Source organism: Meriones unguiculatus, chromosome 4 (genome assembly GCF_030254825.1).
Source record: "Meriones unguiculatus strain TT.TT164.6M chromosome 4, Bangor_MerUng_6.1, whole genome shotgun sequence".
NCBI classification, from domain to species: Eukaryota; Metazoa; Chordata; class Mammalia; order Rodentia; family Muridae; genus Meriones; species Meriones unguiculatus.
The window spans coordinates 31,806,095-31,829,000 of record NC_083352.1 but is presented as its reverse complement, the minus strand read 5'-3'; the positions used below and the strand labels follow the sequence as shown (position 1 = coordinate 31,829,000).

General features: G+C 39.0%; 1 protein-coding gene across 2 annotated transcripts in view; it reads right to left on the bottom strand.

Annotated features, from left to right (window-relative positions):
• Micu3 (mitochondrial calcium uptake family member 3) overlaps positions 1-20,412 on the bottom strand; it is an 89,935-nt gene extending 69,523 nt beyond the window's left edge. Inside the window, exon 1 of one of the 2 annotated variants that reach the window (XM_060381626.1) lies at positions 19,725-20,412. In XM_060381626.1, coding sequence (XP_060237609.1) covers positions 19,725-20,084 — 360 coding nt within the window. In that variant the 5' untranslated portion in view covers positions 20,085-20,412. The remainder of the gene's footprint in view (positions 1-19,724) is intronic. The other variant, XM_060381625.1, reaches the window with a different exon arrangement.
• Between the last annotated feature and the right edge of the window lie 2,494 nt (positions 20,413-22,906).

Below are 22,906 nucleotides of genomic sequence, written 5' to 3'. Positions count from 1 at the left end.
ATATAATTGTCCCTTGGAACTGTCACAGTTAAACATTACTGACAATATCTGAAAATGCATGGAATTAAAGGTTACAAGTATGAAATGGGACAATGTAAAACTCATAACTAAATAGCTACAGAAAGCTGAGCAACTGCTAGAGAAATGTCTTGTGGATTAAATGAATTAAAATCAGAGTTGGGACTTCATTAACTATTAAAATGGAAAGAATGGTAATTATGAACATTGTTTCTAACAAAAACACTACGTAAACGGACCAGTTAGCACTCACTCTTCACAAAATTATCAACGAGATAAAAATATAGAAGTTATATCAGTTTAGGGAAATAGTGATACAGTAGATATTCGCACATGACATTCATGGATATTTAGTTCACAATAAAATTACCTGCATGGAGATGATAAAATAAAACTTAGAACACAATAATAGGTAAAAGATATAAAAAGATAACATCTAGAAAAGAAACTAAGAAGTTCTCTACTGTAATCCAGGCATGCTTTTAATTAATTAAAGCCCATGCCTTTAATCCTAACAGTCAGGAGGCAGAGGCAGGTGGGTTTCTGTGAGTTCAAGGCCAGCTTGGTCTATGTATGAGTTTCGGGGCAGTCCAGGCTAAACAGAGAAACCATATCTTAAAACGAAACAAAAAAGAAACAAAACAAAACTCTACCTCACAAATTATCAGAAAAACTGAAAGCAAATTGTGCAAACCATCACTGGACAATAGTCAATCAAAGTAGAATATGGAAACCTATTAGTCATTGCATATGAAGTATATCTCAGTAAAACCACTTTAAAAAAGAATATAGAGGAAGGCCTTTTCTCCAAGAAACACAAGAAGAGACAGGCGTGACTAGAAGGAACCTGTAGCTGGAGAAGTACCTGCTGGTCTAGAACAATGAGTCACTGAACATGGACCCCCAAGTACAGGAGAAAAGGAAAATAAATCAGAAGAGGATACCAAAGGACAAGCAGTGTATGAAGCTGAAAGAAGGCCCTGGAGAAAATCAGCCTGCACACCTCAGCAAGGCCACATTACGACTTCAGAATAGGAACAAGCAGCAGCTCCTGATAATGAAGAGGACTATGAGCATGTCAAAGAGACTGATGAACAAATTGAAGAATATAATAACAAAGATGAAGAGGATGATACTGAAGATGGAGAAGGAAATCTTCTGCCAGTAAAACTTAAAAAGATAGAAACCTAGCTCCTCGGATTTCTTCAGAAAACAGAAGACAATGACCTTGTTGAGGCTTTGGTTTATGATATGTAAACATGATATGTATGATATGAAAACATTTTTTTTTTTTTGTTTAATCCAAGGTGTGGATGTGGGACTGATTCAGATTATCCATAGCAGCAAACTATTTGCCTCTTTCAGGCTCTGAGAGGGGCCCTTTTCCAGCTGCAGATAGTTTAATTCTGAGGACTCTGGAGAGGGAATAAAGGCCAGGGCACAGAGAGTGTTGAGGGGGCTTAGAGAAAGAGCAAGGCTACTTCTGCTTGTTCCCTGCTACTCCTGATTGCTGCTGTTGCAGTGAGAAGACAAGAAGTTGGAGATATCCTAAAATGAAGATTGGACTTTCCCTAATGAACCCGAAGATCCTAACCAGCAAGAAGCAGGGAAGGGAATCCCACTCCTTCTCCCCATTAATCTTCTTACACGCCTACCCAGCATTGAGGATTGGAAGGGATTGGGGTGAAGAAAGAGATACAAGAAACCCAAAATAAAACAGTTTAAAAAGTATGCTATTTTATTTCAGTTTTCTTCTATCTCTTTCTCCCTTTCTCCACCCCAATCCCTTAGGGGCAAAGTTTTCCTTAGCTACTTCTTGGTGGTTAGGGTTGTCAGGCAAGTCCAATCCTCCTTTCAGGATATCCCCACCTTTTTGTCACACTGCATCAAGGACACTGGGGAGGGGACACCGGCAGCCTTCTCCTTTCCCAGAGCCCCCTTCTCTATTTGGGTCCTGGCCTTTATTCCCTCTCCAGAGTCCTCAGATTTAAACTATGTGCAGCTGACAAAGGGCCCCTTTCAGAACCTCCACCAAACAGAGTTTGCTGCTGTGGACAATCTCAATCAGTCCCATATCCTACAACTGGAATCAAAACAAAAACATGTTATATCTACAATATTTCTCCCTTTCTGTTTTTTTTTTTATGGCTTTTCTTTTAATATGAGAATTGCTGTTGTTTTCTTAAAAGGAGATGATCAAGGAACCAAACACTTTTGGATCAATAGTTTCTACTACAACCTGTCTCTCTTGGACATGCATTCATTAGTCAAATGACCACTTTTATCACAGTATCTACAAACTCAGGTTCTTACCAAGAATCAGTGTTGCCAGAAATGGCTCCTACGCTTCTCTGGAAGAATGTACTGCATTTCTCAGATTTAATATACCAGCAATTTTAAGCTCTGAAGCTTTTAGTGGCTTGGTTACAATTTCTTTTCAAATGACCGAATTTACTGCAATTAAATAGCACTGAGCATTTTGATATCTAAGGCTTTTGATGGCTGCTGGGAAAGTTAATGATAATCTCTTGACCTGAGGCTGCTCCTCTAGCAGCTTAGTGTGCTCAAGATTAATCTTTTTTTTTTTTTTTCCTTGAAACGACCCCTTTCTCTTTAATGCCCTGTACTGTTTTCTGCTCCTCCCAGACCCTTGCCTTACACAGGGGCTGTGGAAATTTGACATCAAAAAGTCCGTGGAGCAGAGCTGGGAAGCAACTGTGGGAAACTCTGGCTTTCAGTTACTAGGTCTGAACAATTTCTGTTTCCCTTTTCCAGTGCTTCCATCTCTACCTGCAAACTCTCTAGTTGCCCAGCCAACTCTACAATCTTTTCAAAAGTGAGAGAATTGAGTGACACTTCTGATTTTCTTATTTCACCCACTTTTTGTTTCTCATATCCCTCCATATAACCTTCCTTAAAACGGAATGCAGGAAGACGATGAGGCAAAGCTGGAAAATCCCTTCTGGGAGTAAAGCAGGAGAGAAATGAGTGATAGCAACTATAGAAAACCTTTTCCTCATATCCTCAAACAGTATATTCATTTTTCTGTACCCTGCTGTCTCCTCTACAACATTAGAAACCAGATTTTCCATTATTCCAAGCCTTATGTCTGGGCACCACTTGTAGGTACTACTTTTTAAAACTATTTTATTTACATTTCTTAGGCCTCTTCCTCCCTTCTCCACCCCAATCCCTTATAACACCCCAGAAAGAAAGACAGGTAGACAGAAAAACGAATAATACATAGATGAAAGATTAGATAGATAGATAGATAGATAGACAGATAGATAGATAGATAGATGGATAGAAAGACGGATGGACGGATGAATGGATGGATGGATGGATGGATAAATGATGGTGGTTGATTGGGCAGTTGTGAGGCCAAGACATGGCCCAGCCACCACATGAGAGTAATGAAGGAAAGACAGACAGCAGACTTGAAGAAGCTACAAGGCCAACAAACCAAAATGATCACCTTCCACACATAGGCTACCAGTCCAGGCCAGCAAGAAGAGTCTGATCCCAGATCAGAGGCCTCTTCCCTAAAGCACAGCCTCTCAGAGGCCTCTGCCCATGGCCTACCCCAGAGGGTTCCCTGTATGCTCCTCTGGAGTAGGTGACAGAAACAAGAAGACCCAGACTTAAAGACCTGCCCCACTCATGGCCAAGGCAGTCAAGGATTATAAGATGATGATGTCTCACAGGTAAAACGAGGATGCTATCTACACTGCTGTTTCTTGTGATTCTGTTGGATGAAGAACATCCCTTCTCCCCTCTTGAAAAATGAAGTAGAAATGCTCAGGCATTCCAGTCCAGGCTCCTAAGATCTGCTCTGCCTGCTCTCTATACCCACATGCCATTCCCACCCAACTGTGAATGCCCAGACTGCAAGGGGAAAAAACTGTTTTCCTAGAGGAACTGTTCCAGCTTGTATTTTCCCACCAGCCTCCCACTACCAACCTGCTCTTGATGGATGAAGATCTTGGCTTCAGAAATAAAGATGAGCACCAAGACCTTATACTTTTGCTTCCATCTCCTTCATCTCTGATTGTGATTCAGTTGGGGACAAACACATTGAACTTCTTGATTCACATCTGTGTGAATTCACAATGAAGGATAGAATAGATCCACAATTCCAGCCCTGTTTCATCCTGTTGGAAGTGCTGGTTCCTTTGCTCAATTAGTCATTTGCCCGACACACCTCTCAATTAGTCTTTTCCTATGCTTGGACTTGTCTTCTTTCCATAAGTTTTTCATACCTTACTGCTTTCCCCATGTCAAAGTAAAAAACTGCAAGGATCACGCAACAGGTTTTAAAAAAGGAATATGGTTTTGCCTTCTTTGTCAAAAATTAAGTTTCCACGATCTATGGGTTTATTTCCGGGTCTTTGACTCGATTCCACTGATCCACCAGTCAGTTTCTATGCCCATACCATGCCATTTTTATTTCTGTTGTTCAATAGTACAGCTTCAGATCTGGAATGGAGATACCTCCAGAAGATCTTTTATTGTACAGGATTGTTTTAGCTATTCTGGGTTTTTTGTTTTTCCATATGAAACTGAGAATTGTTCTTTCAAGGTCTGTAAAAAATGGTGTTGGTATTTTTATGGGACTTGCATTGAATCTTTTGATTGCTTTAGGTAAGATAGTCATTTTCACTTTCTTAATCCTATCAATCCATGAGCATGGGATGTAGTTCCATCTTTTGATATCTTCTTCAATTTTTTAGAGATACTTGAAGGTTTTTTTTTTTTCATACAGGGCTTTCACTTGCTTGTTTAGAGTTACACCAAGGCACTTTCTGTTATTTGTGGCTATTGTGAAGGGTGCTGTTTCCCTAATTTCTTTCTCAGCCCTTTCTTTTGTAATTTTTATTTTTTTATATTAATCACAGGTTATTTACTTTGTATCCCAGCCATAGCCCACGCCTTCATTCCCTCCCAATCCCACCCTCCCTCCCTCATCTCCTCCCTGCCCCTTTCCAAGTCCACTGCTAGGGGATAATAGTGACCAGTGAACGTTAGTTCTTTTTATTGTGGGCGGGACTGAGAGGAGATGAGGGAGGGGGCTGCAGCAGGGATATAAAGCGAATAAATTGTAATAAATAAATAAATAAATAACAAAGAATATAGATAATGATATACATACAGCAGATTTAGGGGTGATATAAAATTCATTAAATATAGCTGGCAAAAAGTTATGGAAAGTTGGTCTTAAAATTCCATATATATATAAAGAGAGATAGATATATGTTATATGTACAGAAAAACAGAAATTTCTAAATGGTGCATTATTTGTTTAAAGTGTATAACTTTTGTTGAATTTGTTCTTAATTTCAAGCATCAAATGTATTCTGATTACTATAACCCCCTTTCTCTTGAATCTCCTTGCCACTCCTATTAATCTCCCTTCTTTGCAAAACTTCCTTCCTAATGGCCACTCCCCCTTCTTCTGAGACCTACCAAGTTTAACCAGGATCATCTGTGTGATCATGAGTTTGGATCCTAGCGAACATCTCAGTGAATACACAACTGAAGATATTAACTGCCCCTACCTTAAAATCCATTAATAACTAATACTTACTGAACCCTGGAAGGGCTGTACCCTGTGACCCCTTTACAATACACAAGTGACCGCTAATGGACTCCATATTCTGTGGGTCCACTGTAGACATCCACAACTGCTAGGCAGTTATGGCCACATTGTCTCTGCCATTCCCAAAAGTCAATATTCATAGCCTTTCTCCCTATCTTCTTGCTCTTGTATTCCTCCTGTCTCTCTTCTGCAATGATTCCCTAGCCTTAGAGATGGTAGTATAAAGTGATAAAGTGTCCTTTTTTTTTTTTTACTGTGAATTCGATTGTCACTTAAGAATAGTGTATTATTGTTTATAAGATGTTTTATAATAATTATAAATATGTTTTTATAATTATAATTACATTAGTATATTTTCTCTAACATTCAAGTAGAAAAAATGTATTAGTCTAATTTTGAAAAAAGAGTTAACAGTCTATAGAGGCTGTCACCAGGGTCACATAGATAGCAAATGAATCTAGGACTAGAAGTCAGGTGTTCTGACACCCAATCCAATATTTTTTTCCTATTACACAACTTGGTATATTGGAATAAAAGTGCACTGCTTTTGCAATCCTTCAGGCTTATGTTCAAATGTCAGCTTCACCACTTTCTATTTAGGTAACCTTGAGAAAAATACTTAATCTCTCTGAACTTTAGCTTCAAAATAGAGATATACTAACCTACAAACTATAAAGACCAAGTAAAAAAATCGTAAGAATTCTTCTTTCTCTAACAGTCAAGATAATCTACTCTACTAACTGGCTAACTCTTGAAACAGTCTATATGCTCAGCCCATGCCATAGGTTGAAACATGTCTCTCTGTTTTGCTGTAGGTTGATTATCCCAACTGCCTACATCCTTTGTGCTCCTCATCTGCCTTAAATTCTATCCCTTTTTTCTCAGTCTCACTCAGTCCCAAACGTCTAGATTAAATAACATGGTGACACTTTTTACTACATGAGAGTCACAGCTGGCTTCTCAAGGCTAACCCTTCAGCTCAACATTGCCCATGGCCACACAGGCCTGGCTTTACAGTGCCTCTGCTATGATTTGAAGATGAATATAATTCTTAGACATATGTGTTGAAAACTTGGTCTCCAGCTGGTGGCACTATTTTAAGAGCCTAAATGAAGGAAGTCAGTCATGGGAGTGGGAGGTGAGGGGTGTTCCTGCAGTATGTGCCTTATTCGCAGACCTCTCTTTTGATCTCACTGTTTCCTTTCTGCCCTGACATGAATAGCCAGCCACCTCTTGCATATGCTTCATGCTCTTACAGTAGTGGTGTCCTGCTTATAGTGGTTCCTAAATAAAGGAGCCAAGGGCTATACCCTAAAATCTGTGAAACCCAGTGCCAAAATGAATCTCAGTTTTGCATGTACTTTGGTGACATACACAAAACTAATACAAGCTCTAAGACAAGTTTTCTCTAGGTTGAATTAAAAGAATGCATTACCAATGTTTACACTATTTTTTTTCCCCAAGTAAATCACCCTGAACTTAACTATATTCCTCAGTTTGGGCTGTCAAAACAAGCTCACACTTACTAGGCAGATTAAACAACAGAAATTCATTTCCAATGGTTCTGGAGGTGGGGAATCTGAAAAGAAGATACAGCCGTACTTGTTTGATTGTAAAGGTCCTCTTACTGGTTTACAGATACCCACTTTCTTGTTATGTCCTCCAAAGGCCAAAAGGCAGTAATGCCTCTGTGACATCATTTTATTCCAATCATTAGTAATTCCATCATTACTAATTCCATCATTAGTAGCCCAATCTCTGGCACAGTCACACTGAAGGTAGAGCTTCAAGATGCACTTGTGGAGGACACCAACGATCAGTACATACTGTCAAGCACAGAGCGAATCATCCGTCCCCTTTCTCTACACTGTCATGCAAGTTTTAAAACTGTTCCAGCAGGTCATTCTTACCAAGTGAGCATTTCACTCTGTGGAACACTGTGAATGTTTTAGATCACCTGTAAACAAACAAGATAGGTCTTAAGATCAGATCCAGAACCCATGGCTACCTGGACCCTGTCAGCAGAGCTATCTGCTTCTTTGACCTATACCAAGGTTACTGAGCCAACAACCTCCCTTGAAACTCGTGGAGCCCCAGGTGTTGGGAGGAGTCTCCTATATGATAGCACTGGCCAAATAGTACCCCACTGGTAGGATTTCAAGCAGTCCAGTCTCTTTGTCTGCTAGCCTTGGCCTAGCATCTGCAAGTTCTGCAACTACTGAGAAGACTCAAATTCTGACCCAAAGAGGTTTTCCTTCCAAGTCTGTCTAATTCTGAAATAGTCTTTTGAATTTTAATCTCTTTTCATAGCTAATCTCTCACAGTGATCATTTTGTATAATATTACAATAGTGGACATATACCATTAGACATTTATTAAAAACCACAGATGTGTAACAGCAAGAGTGGAATTTTAATATGTGTGTATATATTTATATCTACCAAGACAGGGTAGTAATAATTTGTAAATATAAGTCCATCAGTTGAAACAAATACATCATGCTGCCAGATACTGGTAATAGGGAAGCCTGCATATGTATGGGACTCTATACTTTGTGCTCCAATTTGCTGTGAATTTAAAACTGTTTTTTTTTTTTTTTTGCTTAGTTTTGTTAAAGAAGGAAAATTCTATTTGTCAATATTGCTCTTAAAAATATAGCACATTTAGAGAGTATGTAGTTCTGAAAAAAGATGTCAAAATATTAATTTAAATTCTGAATGGAAAATATACAATGTTTTAGCTCTAAAGTTTAGAAAATTTATATAAAAGCATACAAAAATGAATGAATTAAAAAGTATAAAAATTAAAAATAATGTTCAATTGTTTTCATTACAGAACTCATTGAAAAAATGTTTATTGTTTTGATTTTATACAACACTAGGGATTACACACATGGCCTCATGCATGCTACACATATAATGTTATATATGTGATATGCAGTTTTATTTATTACAACTCATACATTTGTGATTTTCCTAGTTATTAAAATGAAGAGCTTAAAAGTTAAGAGATACGGACTAAGTCATTTGAGAAACACTTTTATTATAATGATCTAATTTCTTTTCTTATGTTTTTATTGAAAGTTTTTCTCCCCATACAATATATTCTGATAGTGGTTTCCATTTCCTAACTCTTTCCAGGTCCTTCTTATCTCCCTACCCATCCTATTCTAGGACTCCTTTCCCTTCTATTTCTAGAATACAAGCAATCAGGCGAGCAAGCAAGTAAACAAAACTCAACAAATCAGAATTTTTAAAAAAGAAAAAGCACAAGAAACACACACACACACACATATCTTCCTTTTCCAGTAAATGGAAACTAATACAAAGAAACATTTTAAAAGTAATAATTGAAATACAATTCTAATTTAATTCTTACTACATACCAAACTACAGACCCAGCCCTGTTTTGAGATAGGATCTTACTAACTGTCTAAGCCAGTCTCAAATTTGCAATCTTCCTACCTCAACCTCCCAAGTAGCTGGAATTATAGGCACAGTCACTACATAAATCTTGAATGAGGTTTTTTTAAAGCATTGATGCTTTATTTAACAGTCTATTTCCATCTTACTGATGCTTTGGATGCTTTGTCTTGTTTTCCTAAATGTTACTTAAATTCAACACCTATGAAAGTCAAAAGATATTATCTGGGACAAAGTTTATAAACTAGTAATTTATAAAACTTGAATTAATACACTGATTGACAGTTTGTAACAAGAGTTTTCTGTGTAGCTCAGACTGGCTTTGACTAGCAATCCTGTGGCTTCAGCCTCCTGGGTACTGAGATTATAGGTATGCACAACCACACCTAACTAAAATACATTTTAGAGTGAGTGTTAGAGGGGATTATGGAATGGAAACAAGATTAATAAAACAACCATTAACCAAGTAAGATGTTATTTAGCATTAAGGACTTCACAGATGAAATGGACCTCATAGATACTAATTCCATGACACTTCAGAAGTGATGAAATGATCTTCCCTGAAAGGTTAAATGGTTTAATCACTGTCAAAGAAAGAGAGAGTGGCAGAGAACATCTTTTATGAGAAGCACTTTTAAAGGCACAGTTACCATACAATTCTAAGTCTGTTTTACAATTTCACTCTTGTAGACAATTTTCCTTACATCACCTAAGAAAACATTGGAAATGGCACCAGTATAAGATAGTTACAAACAAGAGCAGAGAAAACCCTCCCATTTAAAGAAATAGATGAAATTCTCTAAGTTCTCAGGCCCCAGGACCAACACAGCTTTTCCCAGAGCAGGCTTCCAACTTGCCAAGTTACACAATGCCCTTGGAAATGGCTCTAGGCCACTGTCAAGATGTTTAATTCAACAAAAACTGAAGTCAGTACATTTCTCCTACTGTGAAGAAACAGTGAAGCTCAAACTAGGGAGCAGACATCACAGTTTCACCCAAACAGTAGGATGTACTTTTGCAACGTGAGGTTATCATAGAATGAACATATATGTATGAGTGTGTGTTACATAATGTTATATGTGGTTACAGTTATGGTTATTAAAATTCTTAGATTTGGGATTTTATCCATTTTTTAATCTTTAATAATTTTTCCAAGTAAAATATAAAGTTCTTAAAGAGCTTAAATACTAAGATAATATTTCAAGTGGGTAGTACAGAAACTATTATATTCACTCGAATTAAAAAAAAACACTGAAAATGTATGAACAAGGGGTAGAGAAACATAGAACCATCAAAGATTTGGTTAATTAGGGGAATGGGTGTTCCTGATGTTTAATACAATGTATTATATTTTCTCACAAAAGAATTTCCAACATAGTAATATGTCAACTTAGAAAAAGGAAGCTTCACGTTAAGTGTTTAAAACAGAATCCATTTCTATTCTAACTTCATAGCTTTAGATGGGCAATATGTCAAGCTTTCAGGGTGACTCAGACAGGAACAGACTGTGGTAAATGAAGTTATAAAGGGGCCATTACCATCTTGTGCACTGGAGAAAAGTTGTTTCCTCTCGAGGTGCTTCATCATTATGGAAGATTCTGCTAATTTCCAAACAAACCCATTTTCTCTGCTTCCTAAGCATCTGGCTAGAGTATATTTCTCAACCTCTTGCACTTAGATAGAGCCATATTACTAAATTTAGAAGACATTAGTATGAATGTTAAGTAATATATGTCACTATCAGGCCTGATCCATAAAATAAAATATACTCATCTATGTTCCTCTTGTTTTTTTTAACCTAGTAACTATTTATGATGTCAACATTCTGATTAATCTTGAAAGCTGCTTGTTAAAGAAAACCAAACTCACCTTTCCTATGAATAACCATATGGAAGACAGAAACATGGAGAAGTCTTTGACCATGTAGCGACCCAACAAGAAGGGTTAGAGAAATAAGTTTTTACTGAGTTAGTCCACTGAAATTTGAAGGTGTAATTGCTATTGCAAAATCACCCATCCCAATACAACAATATTAAAAGTTATGTGTATATTGACTTGACTGTGGGTCTTAGGGATGATGTGAATGTCTTAATGGGAAACAAAATGAATGCATATCATCAGATAATTTAAACAGGTGTTTCTTTTTGGAGAGCAGTACATTTCAAGGAAAAGAGTATCATCCTGAAATGTGACTTGGTTGTTAAGGAAGCTTATTAAAGGATTTCGTGTTGGTCCAAGGTAAAATGTTTATATTTTCATTTACCTTTAGAAACACAAACTATCCCCAATAATTCAACATATTTAATTAACTCAATCTATTCTCTTGTTCTTTACTAACCAATATTTGGTGAATGATGATGAAAGTATCCTTTTCCTCTCTACCTCTAATTTCACCTGGCATTTATAGCTGGCCATCCTAAGGCACTAAAGCTAATAAAGGTGGATATGCACTGATTTGATATTGCCAGTGGCAACCTGTAAGCATTCCTACTCAACTATTGAAGAGGACTTTGATACATAACTCATGATCTTCCTCACTACCCCACATCACATCAGAAAGAACTCTTATGTTCAAACAGATTGCTCTCTAGTAACAGCCTCAAAGCTCACTGATATCCTGATATCAAGATATAGATGCAGGATTCTGTAAGTACCCTGTATAACCCTATAGCTAGAGTAGATCTAACTCCTGAGGTACTTATGGAGTTGACAACAAATGCAATATATCAACCTTGATCTTTTCTCACTAGCTTCATAGGGAAAATTCTCTCCTGTGGATTTAGAAGGAAGCAAGTCAAGAACTAGGCAAACCTTGTGAGGAAGTAATAAATTGAGAAAATGTGTATCTTACAGATAATTTCTACCATCAAAAATAGAGACCATGTGTCTGTCTTAGGAAGAGTTAAGAAGGATTGAGAAGAGTCCAGCCTCAATGTCAGGTAGCACATGTTCCCATTTCTCAGATGTTTGGACATCATGGACTCTGTCTACCCCACCCCCACCTGTCTCTCTCCCTTGCCTTCTTTCTTCTTTCCTCTTCTCTGTCTGGTCTTTTCTTCCCAGTCAGGATTTGTGCAAGCTAGGTGTCTTAGTTAAGAGTTTCTGTTGCTGTAAGATTGGTGTCTTCACTGGCTATGACAACTTACAAAGGAAAGCATTTGGATGGTGCTGGCTTTCAGTTCCGAGCCATTGTTATCATGGCAGCATGCAGGCAGATAAGGTGCTGGAGAAATAGTAGAGAGTTCTTCTACATCCAGATCAGCAAGCAGCTGAAGAGAGAGTGACACTGGGCCTGGCTTGAGCATCTGAAACCTCAAAGTCTAGTGCCCCTAGTGACATACTTCCTCCAACAAGGCACTCCTCCTGACAGTGCCACTTCCAAATGGTTCCAAATGGGGACCATTTTCATTTAGACCACCACACTAGGCAAAATACTACCAGAGGCTAGAAACTTTAGAAATTCTGAATTAAGAGAAATGTGAATGCTTGCTTAACAATAAAATGAAAATCTATTTTTTGAATGTATACAACCACAGCCAGTGCAGGAAAACTTCTGTCGCTCCACATCACTGTTGACAGTCGGTACTGTTCATATTTAATTATTCTAATCCGTAAGAAAGAATTCCTCAGTGTAGCTATAATTTATATTTCTCTATTATTGTTGGTGGTGAACAACTTTTCATGTGTTCATCAGTCATTCATACATGTCTGTTTTAATTTACCTGTTCACTTTGTCCTCTCTCCTTCTGAGGTCTATTTGTATTAATATGTAGCCCATCACTCTATACTCTGCAAGCTTACTTCTTCTCAATGCTGTGTTACATCTTCTGCTATTCTAAGCCTTCTTTGCAAACTTCTTCTGGGTTTTATTTTTGTTTTAAAAATCAGTAAGATACATTCCTCTAAATATTTTTGCTTCATTTATTTATTTATTTATTTATTTATTTCAGTTTATTCGTTTTTGTATCCTGACTGTAGCCCCCTCCATTTCTCCCCAGTTTCACCTACCCTCCCTCATATCCTCCCTGCCCCTTCCCTAGTCCACTGATAGGGGAGGACCAACCCCCCTCCTATGTGACCCTAGCCTATCAAGACTCATCAGGGCTTGCTGCATCATCTTTCTCTGTGGCCTGGCAAGGCTGCAAACCCCAGGAAGAGCTGATCAAAGAGACGGCTACTAAGTTCATGTCAGAGACAGTTCCTACCCCCTCAACCTAAATGTCCCTTTACTGAAGAATAGATGCAGAAATTGTGGTATATTTACACAATGGAATACTACTCAGCAATTAAAAACAAGGAAATCATGAAATTTGCAGGCAAATCGTGAGAACTAGAAAAGATCATCCTGAGTGAGGTAACCTAGAAGCAGAAAGACACACATGGTATATACTCACTTATAAGTTGACATTAGCCATATAATATAGGATAAACATACTAAAATCTATAGTCCTAAAGAAGCTGAACAAGGAGGACCCTAGGGAAGAGGCTGAAACCTCACTCAAGGCAAACAGGATAGACATCAGAAGTAGGAGAAGACAAGGAACAGGACAGGAGCCTGTCCATAGGGGGCCTCTGAAATACTCTACCCATCAGGGTATTGAAGCAGATGCTGAGACGCATAGCCAAACTTTAGGCAGAGTGCAGGGAATCTTATGGAAGAAGATAGAACGACCTGGAACTGTGCAAGGAGACCAACAGAGTCAAAAAAACTGGGCCCAGAGGGGCCTGCAGAGACTGATACTTCAACCAAGGACCATGGATGGAGAGGACCTAGACCCCTTGCTCAATTTTCAAGTGGGTTCCTCAAAATATTTTTAAATCTTACTTGTTAGAGTTACCTGGTGTTTCCACTAACAATTTGAAAAGCACCTTTCTTTTGTCCTGTAAAAACAAAAATCTCATCAAGTTTCATGAATGACATACTACCATGTTAGAACATGGTATGGGGGGAAGCTTAAATGTTTCCCTAGAGCACAGCCACTTATATTTGGCTCCTGAATAACCTATCTTCTTCCCTTTGAGGTAAGAGCTGTTTTTACCTAAAAGGATTCCAGAAAAAGAAAAGGAAAATAATATATGTGTAAAATCCTGCTATAGCTCACTAATGTTAGACAATGACATAAAAGGAACTAATTAAGATGAAAGGACTCACTTGCTGACATAATTACTAAATTGATGGCTATCATGAGCCAGGTGGTCAGCAGTTTCAATTCCTAATTTTAAATGTGCAACTATCTCAAAGTAAGAAAAAACATAAAAGCATTTATGAAATATCATTATGAAAACCAGGATATACACAAAGAAAATTACTTGATCATATGCTTACAGTGATGAAAGAAATAAATGTACACATTTTGTACCTGCTATTGCAAAAGAATTGTAATTACTCTGTTCATACCAGCTCATGCTATATAACTTCAGTTTCTAGTCATTAGTCCTCACAGACATATGGTATACCATGTGATTTCTCTGTTCAGGGGCCTGGGCTTAATCCCAGGCATCACCAAAATAATATAGTATTCTATGGGCAGCAGCCACTTGTTAACTTTCAAGGGGTGATATGCAATGGGATTTAATTTGCATAAACATTCATAAGCAAATTAGTCCTCAAATTAAGGCCCACAAAACTTAGCAGTGACTCTGAAAACTAAAATGGACCTTCATGTAAGATTAGAGGAAAACATCCAGCCATAGTTATGAGTCTTACAAAAACAATATGGGCTCTCATAAATTATGTCTCAATGAAAAGAAAGGCTTCAAAAAAAAAAAAAAAAAGAGCTCTGAAGTACTAAAATCTACACTCCTAAAGAAGCTAAACAACAAGGAAGACCCTAGGGAAGATGCTCAATCCTCATTCAGAAGAACAGACGTGACAGACATTGGAAGCAGAAGACAGGGAACAGGACAGGAGCCTACCACAAAGGGCCTCTGAAAGACTCTACCCAGCAGGGTATCTATAGCCAAATTTTGGGCAGAGTGCAGGGAATCTTAGACCTGGAGGGGAGAGGAGCTCCAAAAGGGGACCAACAGAGCCATAAAAACTGAGCCCTGGGGGCCCTAAAGAGAATGATATCCCAACCAAGGACAATGCATGGAGAGGACCCAAAACCCTGGCTCAGATGCAGCCCACAGGCTTAGTCTCCAACTGGGGTCCCTAGTAAGGGGAGCAGAGACTTTCTCTGGCATAAACTCAGTGGCTGGCTCTCTGATCACCTCCCCCTGCAGGAGGTCGGGTGGGGGGGGGAGGGGCGGGAGTGCAGCCTTGCCAGGCCATAGAGGAAAACAATGCAACCAGTCCTGATGAGACCTGATAGGCTAGGGTCAAACAGACCTGGGGAGGGGCGAAGGGGGAGAAGAGGGAGGGTGGGATTGGGAGGAGACAAGGAAGGGGGCTACAGCCAGGATACAAATAGAATAAATTGTTATAAATGATGATAATTAAAAAAGAAAAAAGAAAAAAAAACAGCTCTTAAGATGAGACCCTATAACAGAAGACACTTTAGAAAATAATGTGAAAACAGGTTCAAAACCTTAGATATTTTTTCATAAGACTATCCAGGATTATAACTTATTCTATTATTTCATGTTCATCACTAATTACTGCATTGTGTTTTTAAACTATTCCTTTGAAAATCACTACATCTGAAGATGAGGGTCATCAAGAATAACAGCAGGTCAAATACTAGTTGTCTCAGATACCTCATCTACCAATAAGACCTGATTAATATATCAGCCTGAAATTTCCACACTGTGTGCTTTTCAATGTTGGTGCTGAGTGTCTGTTAGGGGAAAAAAGTGATTTGAATTTTCCCAAAGAAGTGATTTAGCATCTGTAACCTCAAATGTAATTAGACACTAGACCCCATTTTTTTTTAATGTCTGCCTTAGCTTAATAACTTAAAGGTTAAAAGAAAAAAATAGCTGGTAGAGATGGTAAATTTGTTCAACTTAATCTTTCTACAAAGCATGTATGTAAGTCATTTTTCTGATGCTGTGATAAGTGTGGTAGTATGAATGAAAATGGCCCCATAGGCTCATACAGAGTGGCACTATTAGGAGGTGTGGCCTTGCTGGAGGAAGAGTGTCACTAGATGGTGAGCTTCTAGGTCTCAGAAGCTCATGCCAGGTCTAATGACAAAAAGTTCTCTTCCTGCCGCCTGCGGATGCAGATGTAGAACTCTCGGTTCCTCTCCAGCACCATGTTTACCTGTGTGCTACTATGCCAGCCCTAATTAAATGTTTTCCTTTGTAAGAATTGCCATGGTCAGGGCTGGAGAAATGGCTCAGAGGTTAAGGGCCCTGGCTGCTCTTTCAGAGATCCTGAGTTCGATTCCCAGCAACCACATGGTGGCTCCCAACCAGCTATAATGAGATCTGGTGCCCTTGTCTGACATGTAGGCAGAACACTGTATACATAATAAGTAAGTAAATCTTTAAAAAAAAAAAAAAAAAAAGAATTGCCATGTTCATGGTATCTTTTCACAGCAAAAAAACCTAACTAAGACAGGTTACTCTGACAAAAAGTAACTTAGATGAAAAAAGAGTTTATTTGGGCTTAAGGCTCCAGAGAGTTATTGTCCACCACTTTTGGAAAGGCATGTAGCAGGAGTACTAGGTTAGTCTGGCAGAAAGCAGGGTTATCACATTTCACAGGACGTAGAAGGAGAACAAGATGTAGAGCCAAATTATAAAATACAAAAAATGTCCAGGAGACACATTTCCTCAAGCAAGGCTCTACCTTCTACAGATTCTATTACCTTCCCAAACAATGCTTCCAGCTGAAAACCAATTAGTCAAATAAATGAGGCTACTGAGGATATTTCATATTCAAACTGTAATAAATATATACATATATCAAAATATTATACATATTTGTATATATATTTTAAAATAACATATAATATATAAATGTAATAAAGTATAGGGTTAATATAATTGTTTTAATGACTCCAACTGTTCACTTTAGCCTTTAGGTAGACTATCATTCATTTCTTTAAAATTATTAAGGATAAATTATATACTTAGTCTCTAAGAGGGTAGTAACATATTTCTTAAAACAATCCAGCCCTGTGATAGATAATATTGGTTGTCACTTTGACAGGATCTAAAATCACCTAGGAGTAAAACTTCTGAACATGCCTAATAGGGAGTTACTTGACTAGATTAACTGGGATGAAAAAACAAACAAGCAAACAAACAAAAGTCCACCACACCACTCCATACACTGGACTGAATAAAAAGCAAACAGTAAGCTAAGCAGGAGCCTTCATCTCTCTCTTCTCTCTGCTTCCTTACTGTGGATGCCATGTGACCAGCTACCTCACACCTATGTTGCCGTGACTTCTTCATCATGAGTGACTATCCCCTGACACTAGGCCAAGATAAAACTTTCTTTCCTTTAGTTGCTTTTGTCAGGTAGCCCATCACACCAGCTAAGATGTGACTAATATAAATCGCAATCGGATGAATTTGGAAGAATAAGTATTTCTTCCTTCAGGCTGTATACAAAGACTAGATTTCTAAGAGTAAGCTATCTTTTTAATCATGCTGAATGCTGGTTATAATGCTCTTTGGGTGCATTTTTACTTAAGTTAGCGACAGAATTAAATTAGGGTGTTAAGCTGAAAATAAGACCCATAGCAATTCCAGAAAAGAAAAAGAGAACATAAATAGCATAAGAAACATTACAAGAAACTTTTGAATTTCTATAACGAAAAGCCTTTCATTATGAAAGTACCTAGCACAAGCAAAGAAAAAAAGGCTCAAGCCAAAGTTCATTATGGTGAAAACCCCAATATTCAGAATAAGAAAAGATTATAAAATGTTTTACAGAAGAAAAAAAAAAAACAACATATGCAAAAGGTATGACAACTGACAACTATAATGTTGAATCAGACTCCAGGAAGGTTAAGACACAGAGCTTTAGTATCATTGTACTTCTAAAACAATACACAGAATTGTATGCACATGAAGCAACCATAATATAACTAAATACAGATAGATAATAAAGGACCCAGGGAGACTGTTCAATGCAGGGCACTTGTGTAGCATGTGTGATGCCCTGGGCTTCATCACTAATAGCATAAAAAGAAAAAAAATAAATAAATGGACAAAGCAAAATAAATTCACTGACTGCTTATTACACACCAGGTGTTCCATTCTGTTCCAAATATATTAACTTATTTCACTCCCATAGCACCTTTGAGTCTGTTAACCTATTTTACACATAAAGGCACAGCCACTGACATATACATACTAAATCTAAAATGGCACAGCTATTAAGTGTCCAAGTCACATGTCTAACTTCCCGAGCATAGTCATTAACTCTGTGATCCAGTCTCTCAAATCTAAAGGTAAAGTTAATTTTTAAAAGGAAGGAAAGAAAACACTATTTGGTTCCCTACCTTGTTAACCTGTTCCCAGTTGATTAAAATTCTTACATAGTCGATCAAGATATGTCATGTTCCTCTCCTAAGCCACAAAATAGCAAGTATGTTGGGGATTAAAGGCTGAGTGTTTCCTAGTACTTTCTTTTTCTTCTTTCTTTTTCTTTTTATATAAAAGTACTTTATATAGTGTGCTTGTGATTTAGCACTAAACAAAGGTGCACAGCACAGAGTCCCTAACCAAAAGCACTGACAACCTTCATCCAAAATAAACAAAAGTTGTGTACTTGCTTATGATTACTGTGCTATACTTACATATAGCATAAACAATATAAAATTTCATTAAAGGTTAAAGGGGGCACAGCTGCCATCTTTCTAAATTATTTTCACCTAATTTTGTCATATTCTTCTAGTCTTGAAGTGGAAATATTCCCTTGACTAATTCTCTACATCATTTACATGACAGTTAAATACAGAGCTGTGACAAGCACACCACACTCCTTACTCTTCTTGCCTTACAATCTTTACCTGATATCACAAAGAACATCATAGCTCAACATTTTCATATGATGCTTCTGCAGTTGGCTTCTTTCATAGTTTACCACCTTTTCTGTCCTATCTATCTTGTGGTTTGTATTTACCTACTACTTCAGGGATTCTCATTTTAATGGAGTGAGTGTGTAAGTGTGTTAAAGAGAGAGAGAAAGAAGGAGAGAGAGAGACAGAGACAGAGAGTGAGACTACTTTTGAATAATGTTTCCCTTCTTTTCCAGTATAGCAACATCTCTCTTGGGACTTCCATACACTAATAAGCCACTGATTTTGAGATCTAAAGACTCCTTCAAAACTCATCCTGAACTCGAATCTGATATCACTTTCTCTTGCCTTACTTAGTCTCCATCTCTTTCTCTTATTCATGAGGCCCTCCATCACTTCTTCGATTTATGCCTGTCACAAGTCCTTTAGTTGTGACACTTCTGTGTGGTGAGGGGGTCTGATCTGTATTAGGTCGCTCAATGGTAGAGCTGCTGCAACCATACTGGTCCTGATGCATCGGTGATAGATAGCATCAACCACATCTTTTCCCAGCATCCACGTGAACAGGGATGCCAGGCGTTGACCTGCATCGCTTACTGGAGGTTCCCCCCTCCCCGCCCTCACTGTTACAGAGTTGACAGTGCCACCTCAACTCAAATGTCAAGTGTCACCGGGACCCCAAGCCTCCCAGGGCAGGTTGGGACACCTGGCAGCCCAACCCTCCGGCGTCACCTGCGCGGTGCGCGCAAGCGCTCGAGCACTTACCTTCTCCTTGGCAGCAGCCACGGGGATGGGCAGCAGCCCCCGGCCGCAAGGCGGGTCCTCAAGCTCTGGGGCCGCTAGTTCCGAGGGGTTACCTCTGGGGTCCCCGTACAGCTGGTAGCACACGAGGCCGACTAAGCCCCCGCCCGCGGCCGCCGCGATGCTCAGCTCACTCCAGCGCCGCCGCCGCCACGCCGCCTCAGCCACGTCCCCCTCGTCCTCCTCCCGGCAGGAAAAGGGCCGACCCGACAGCCCCGGAGCCGTCCCCGCAGGCCGCCCCCACGGCGAGAGGAAGGGCTGCTGAGGGGCGAGCGTCGGCGGCAGCCGGGGTGGCGGCCACAGGAGCCTCCGCAGCGCAGCCATAGCGGGAGCTGCGGCCGAGCTGAGGGGAGGGGGCCGGCGGGGCGGAGCTGAAACCTCGCGAGAAGTCGGTGCGGCGCTGGACCGCGGAGCGCCCGGGCGGCGGCGGCGGCCGGGCCCCCTTCCCGGAACCGCCTCTAGGAAGGATGCAGGGTAGCGGTGGAGAGAGTTCGAGAGCCGCACCAGGTCAGGCTGCCCCTCGCCTTGCTCGCCCAGCCCCACCACGCAGCCGGAGATAACGGCTCCCGCAATCTGCGGCACCTGCAAGGGAACCCAACCCCGGGAACTGCTCGTCGGCGGAACTCCAGGAACCGGGGCTGCGGGGCGACCCGGCGACCCGCCGACAGAGGCCCCGCTCCTAACCGTGCCCCATCATCCTCCGACAAGCTGGGACTGTTGTGGTTGCAACTTCAAGTGTAGAACATCAACAAAACGGAATAAGAAAGGTGCAGACATTTGCTTCAAGTCATGAAGACTGCAGTTCCGAATAATAATGCTTTCTGGACTTTGAACAAGGACAGACTAATGATGTACAGTTAGCGTTAACAGTGTTAGGAAACACCTGACATTACTCAGTTCTATAAAACTGCCAAACAAAGACACAGTCGAGTGTGTGTGTGTGTAAGTGTGACGGAAGTGTACTTTTTATTTTGTGCACATTATTTTTTTTGTGTGTGCACATTGCGAGTGTCAGCTTTATGACTGAGTTATACTTGCTTTGCTATTCATGTGGAATGGTGCCAGGAACCCCTGGATGTTTCATCTAGAAGAATAGACAACAATGTCCAATAGATTAATTGGTGGGGTTTCTAGCCTACATCCTGTTATTTCTGTCCCTCACTCCTTACCTGCAAGTAACCTATCACATATGCTGTGTTACATTTTGCTTTAATATAGCTTAATAGAAATGTACTTCCTTAAATCTACTAAAAATGGTAAAAAGAAATGCCTATGACATATAAGGACAATATCTATTTTGGGATATCTGTTTTTGTTTTTGTTTTTTCCACTGAAGCCAGTTAATGTCACCAGGAAGACTTGTGGTAGCTCCTTACTTTTTCAGGATTTTTTTGTTGTTGTTAATTTTTGTCATCTCTGAATTTTGGCATCTTTAGTTTTCCCAAAACATTTACTTCCCAAAAGTGTCAAAAAGTATACAAAAATTCATGTAGCATAGTTTCTCTAAACTTGTCTTCTTTGAACTAAGCATAGTTTCCTGTTTTTTTTTTCATAATTTTCCAACATGGACTATTATTAGAAACCCTGGACAGACTAGATTTTTCTTCATAGCATTTTGAAAACTAAGAAGCTATAAAGAGAAATGGAAAGTAATATATACTGTCATTACGAATGAAGAAAATACAATGAATTAGCTAAATGACATTGTATGTATTGACAAATGCATATAGTTAATTATTTTCTCCAGTTTTAATAAATTTATAGGCCATATTTCTATTTTTCTGGGGAGAAGCTAAATTCTGCTGTAAGAACTGTGGGGTGTAATTCTACAGAGTACACAAGTGTGAGGTAAAAATGTCTCCTGCACAAGAGTTATCTAACTTTCCACACTTTCTTCCTTTTAAACCCATACTCTATTAAAAGTGATCATTGTTTTCTTCCCATAAAACTATTCTCCATAACAATAGCTACAGAAAAGTAGCCAAATTGCTATGCTATCTGAATATTGTTCCAAGTTGAATTCCAGGAGTAAAAGTGATAAGAAAACATGGTATTAGGAATTTGGGCTTCTTGAAATTGCAGATATTATTTTTTGATAAATATAGATTCTGCTTAATTCTGCTCCTCTTCTGGGTCAATTCTAAAGAGAATCAATGATTACCCTCCACTCCTGCAAAGCTCTCCACAGTGAGAGCTCAAAACTTCGAAGAAATAAGTCACTTACATTCATTTACTGTGCTCTACCTGAAAAATAATGTTCTGAAAAAAATACTGAAAATGCAAGAATTAAACCAGAAATAGTTCTCAAGGAAAGTGTGTATCTTAGATAAGCAGTAATTACAGGCTAGAGATCTGGACTCCAGTCCTGACTCCATCAACAATTACAGTGCCTCAGAGGGCACACACGTTCATATCAAATAGTGGGCTAAATAGTTTATCTTGTGAGTCCATTATCTTCTTTAATTTCATATATATATATATATATATATATATATATATGCATTGTAAAGGATTTTGTGTTTATTTTTGCTATTCTAGGGTACACTAACATCTCTCACATAGTATCTCTTCAAATCTGCAATTGCTCTACTTGCTTTGTTTTTTAAACTTAAAAATTGCATTTCCTGACCAAATTGTATTAGCCTTTTGCTACTTGCCATCATGCAAATAAGGGAATAACCTTCATTTGTTGAAAATGTGGAATTTAAGTTTGTCCATAAGAAACAGCTTTTTAAAACTCCTATTGAAGCCTATGATTGTCTTATTCTGTGCACCTGAGCTTCCAAAACGGGACTAGCTGTAAGTGAAGCCCTGTATTTTCTCATGCTCATCCCACCCCCGGATCTTTTCAGTCTTCTCTTTGAGCAAAGTTGTCCCAAACATCACACCTAGTCTTGGAGGCTGTGCAACAGTTTACTCTATGAGATCACAGACCTCTCTTGTACTTTTGTCCTGAGAGCTAGCCATCAGGACCTGGAAGTCAATTCTCAATGCTTGAGATTATAGAAATGAAGTTACCCAAGGCAGTGCTTTCTATTTTGATTAGCTTCTGCCTTCATGGAGAATGATCTGTACCCCTCCTCTTTCCCTTAATCTTAGTTAAGCTTTATCTCAGCAACATGGAGTGAGATCATTTTTGTAGCCCA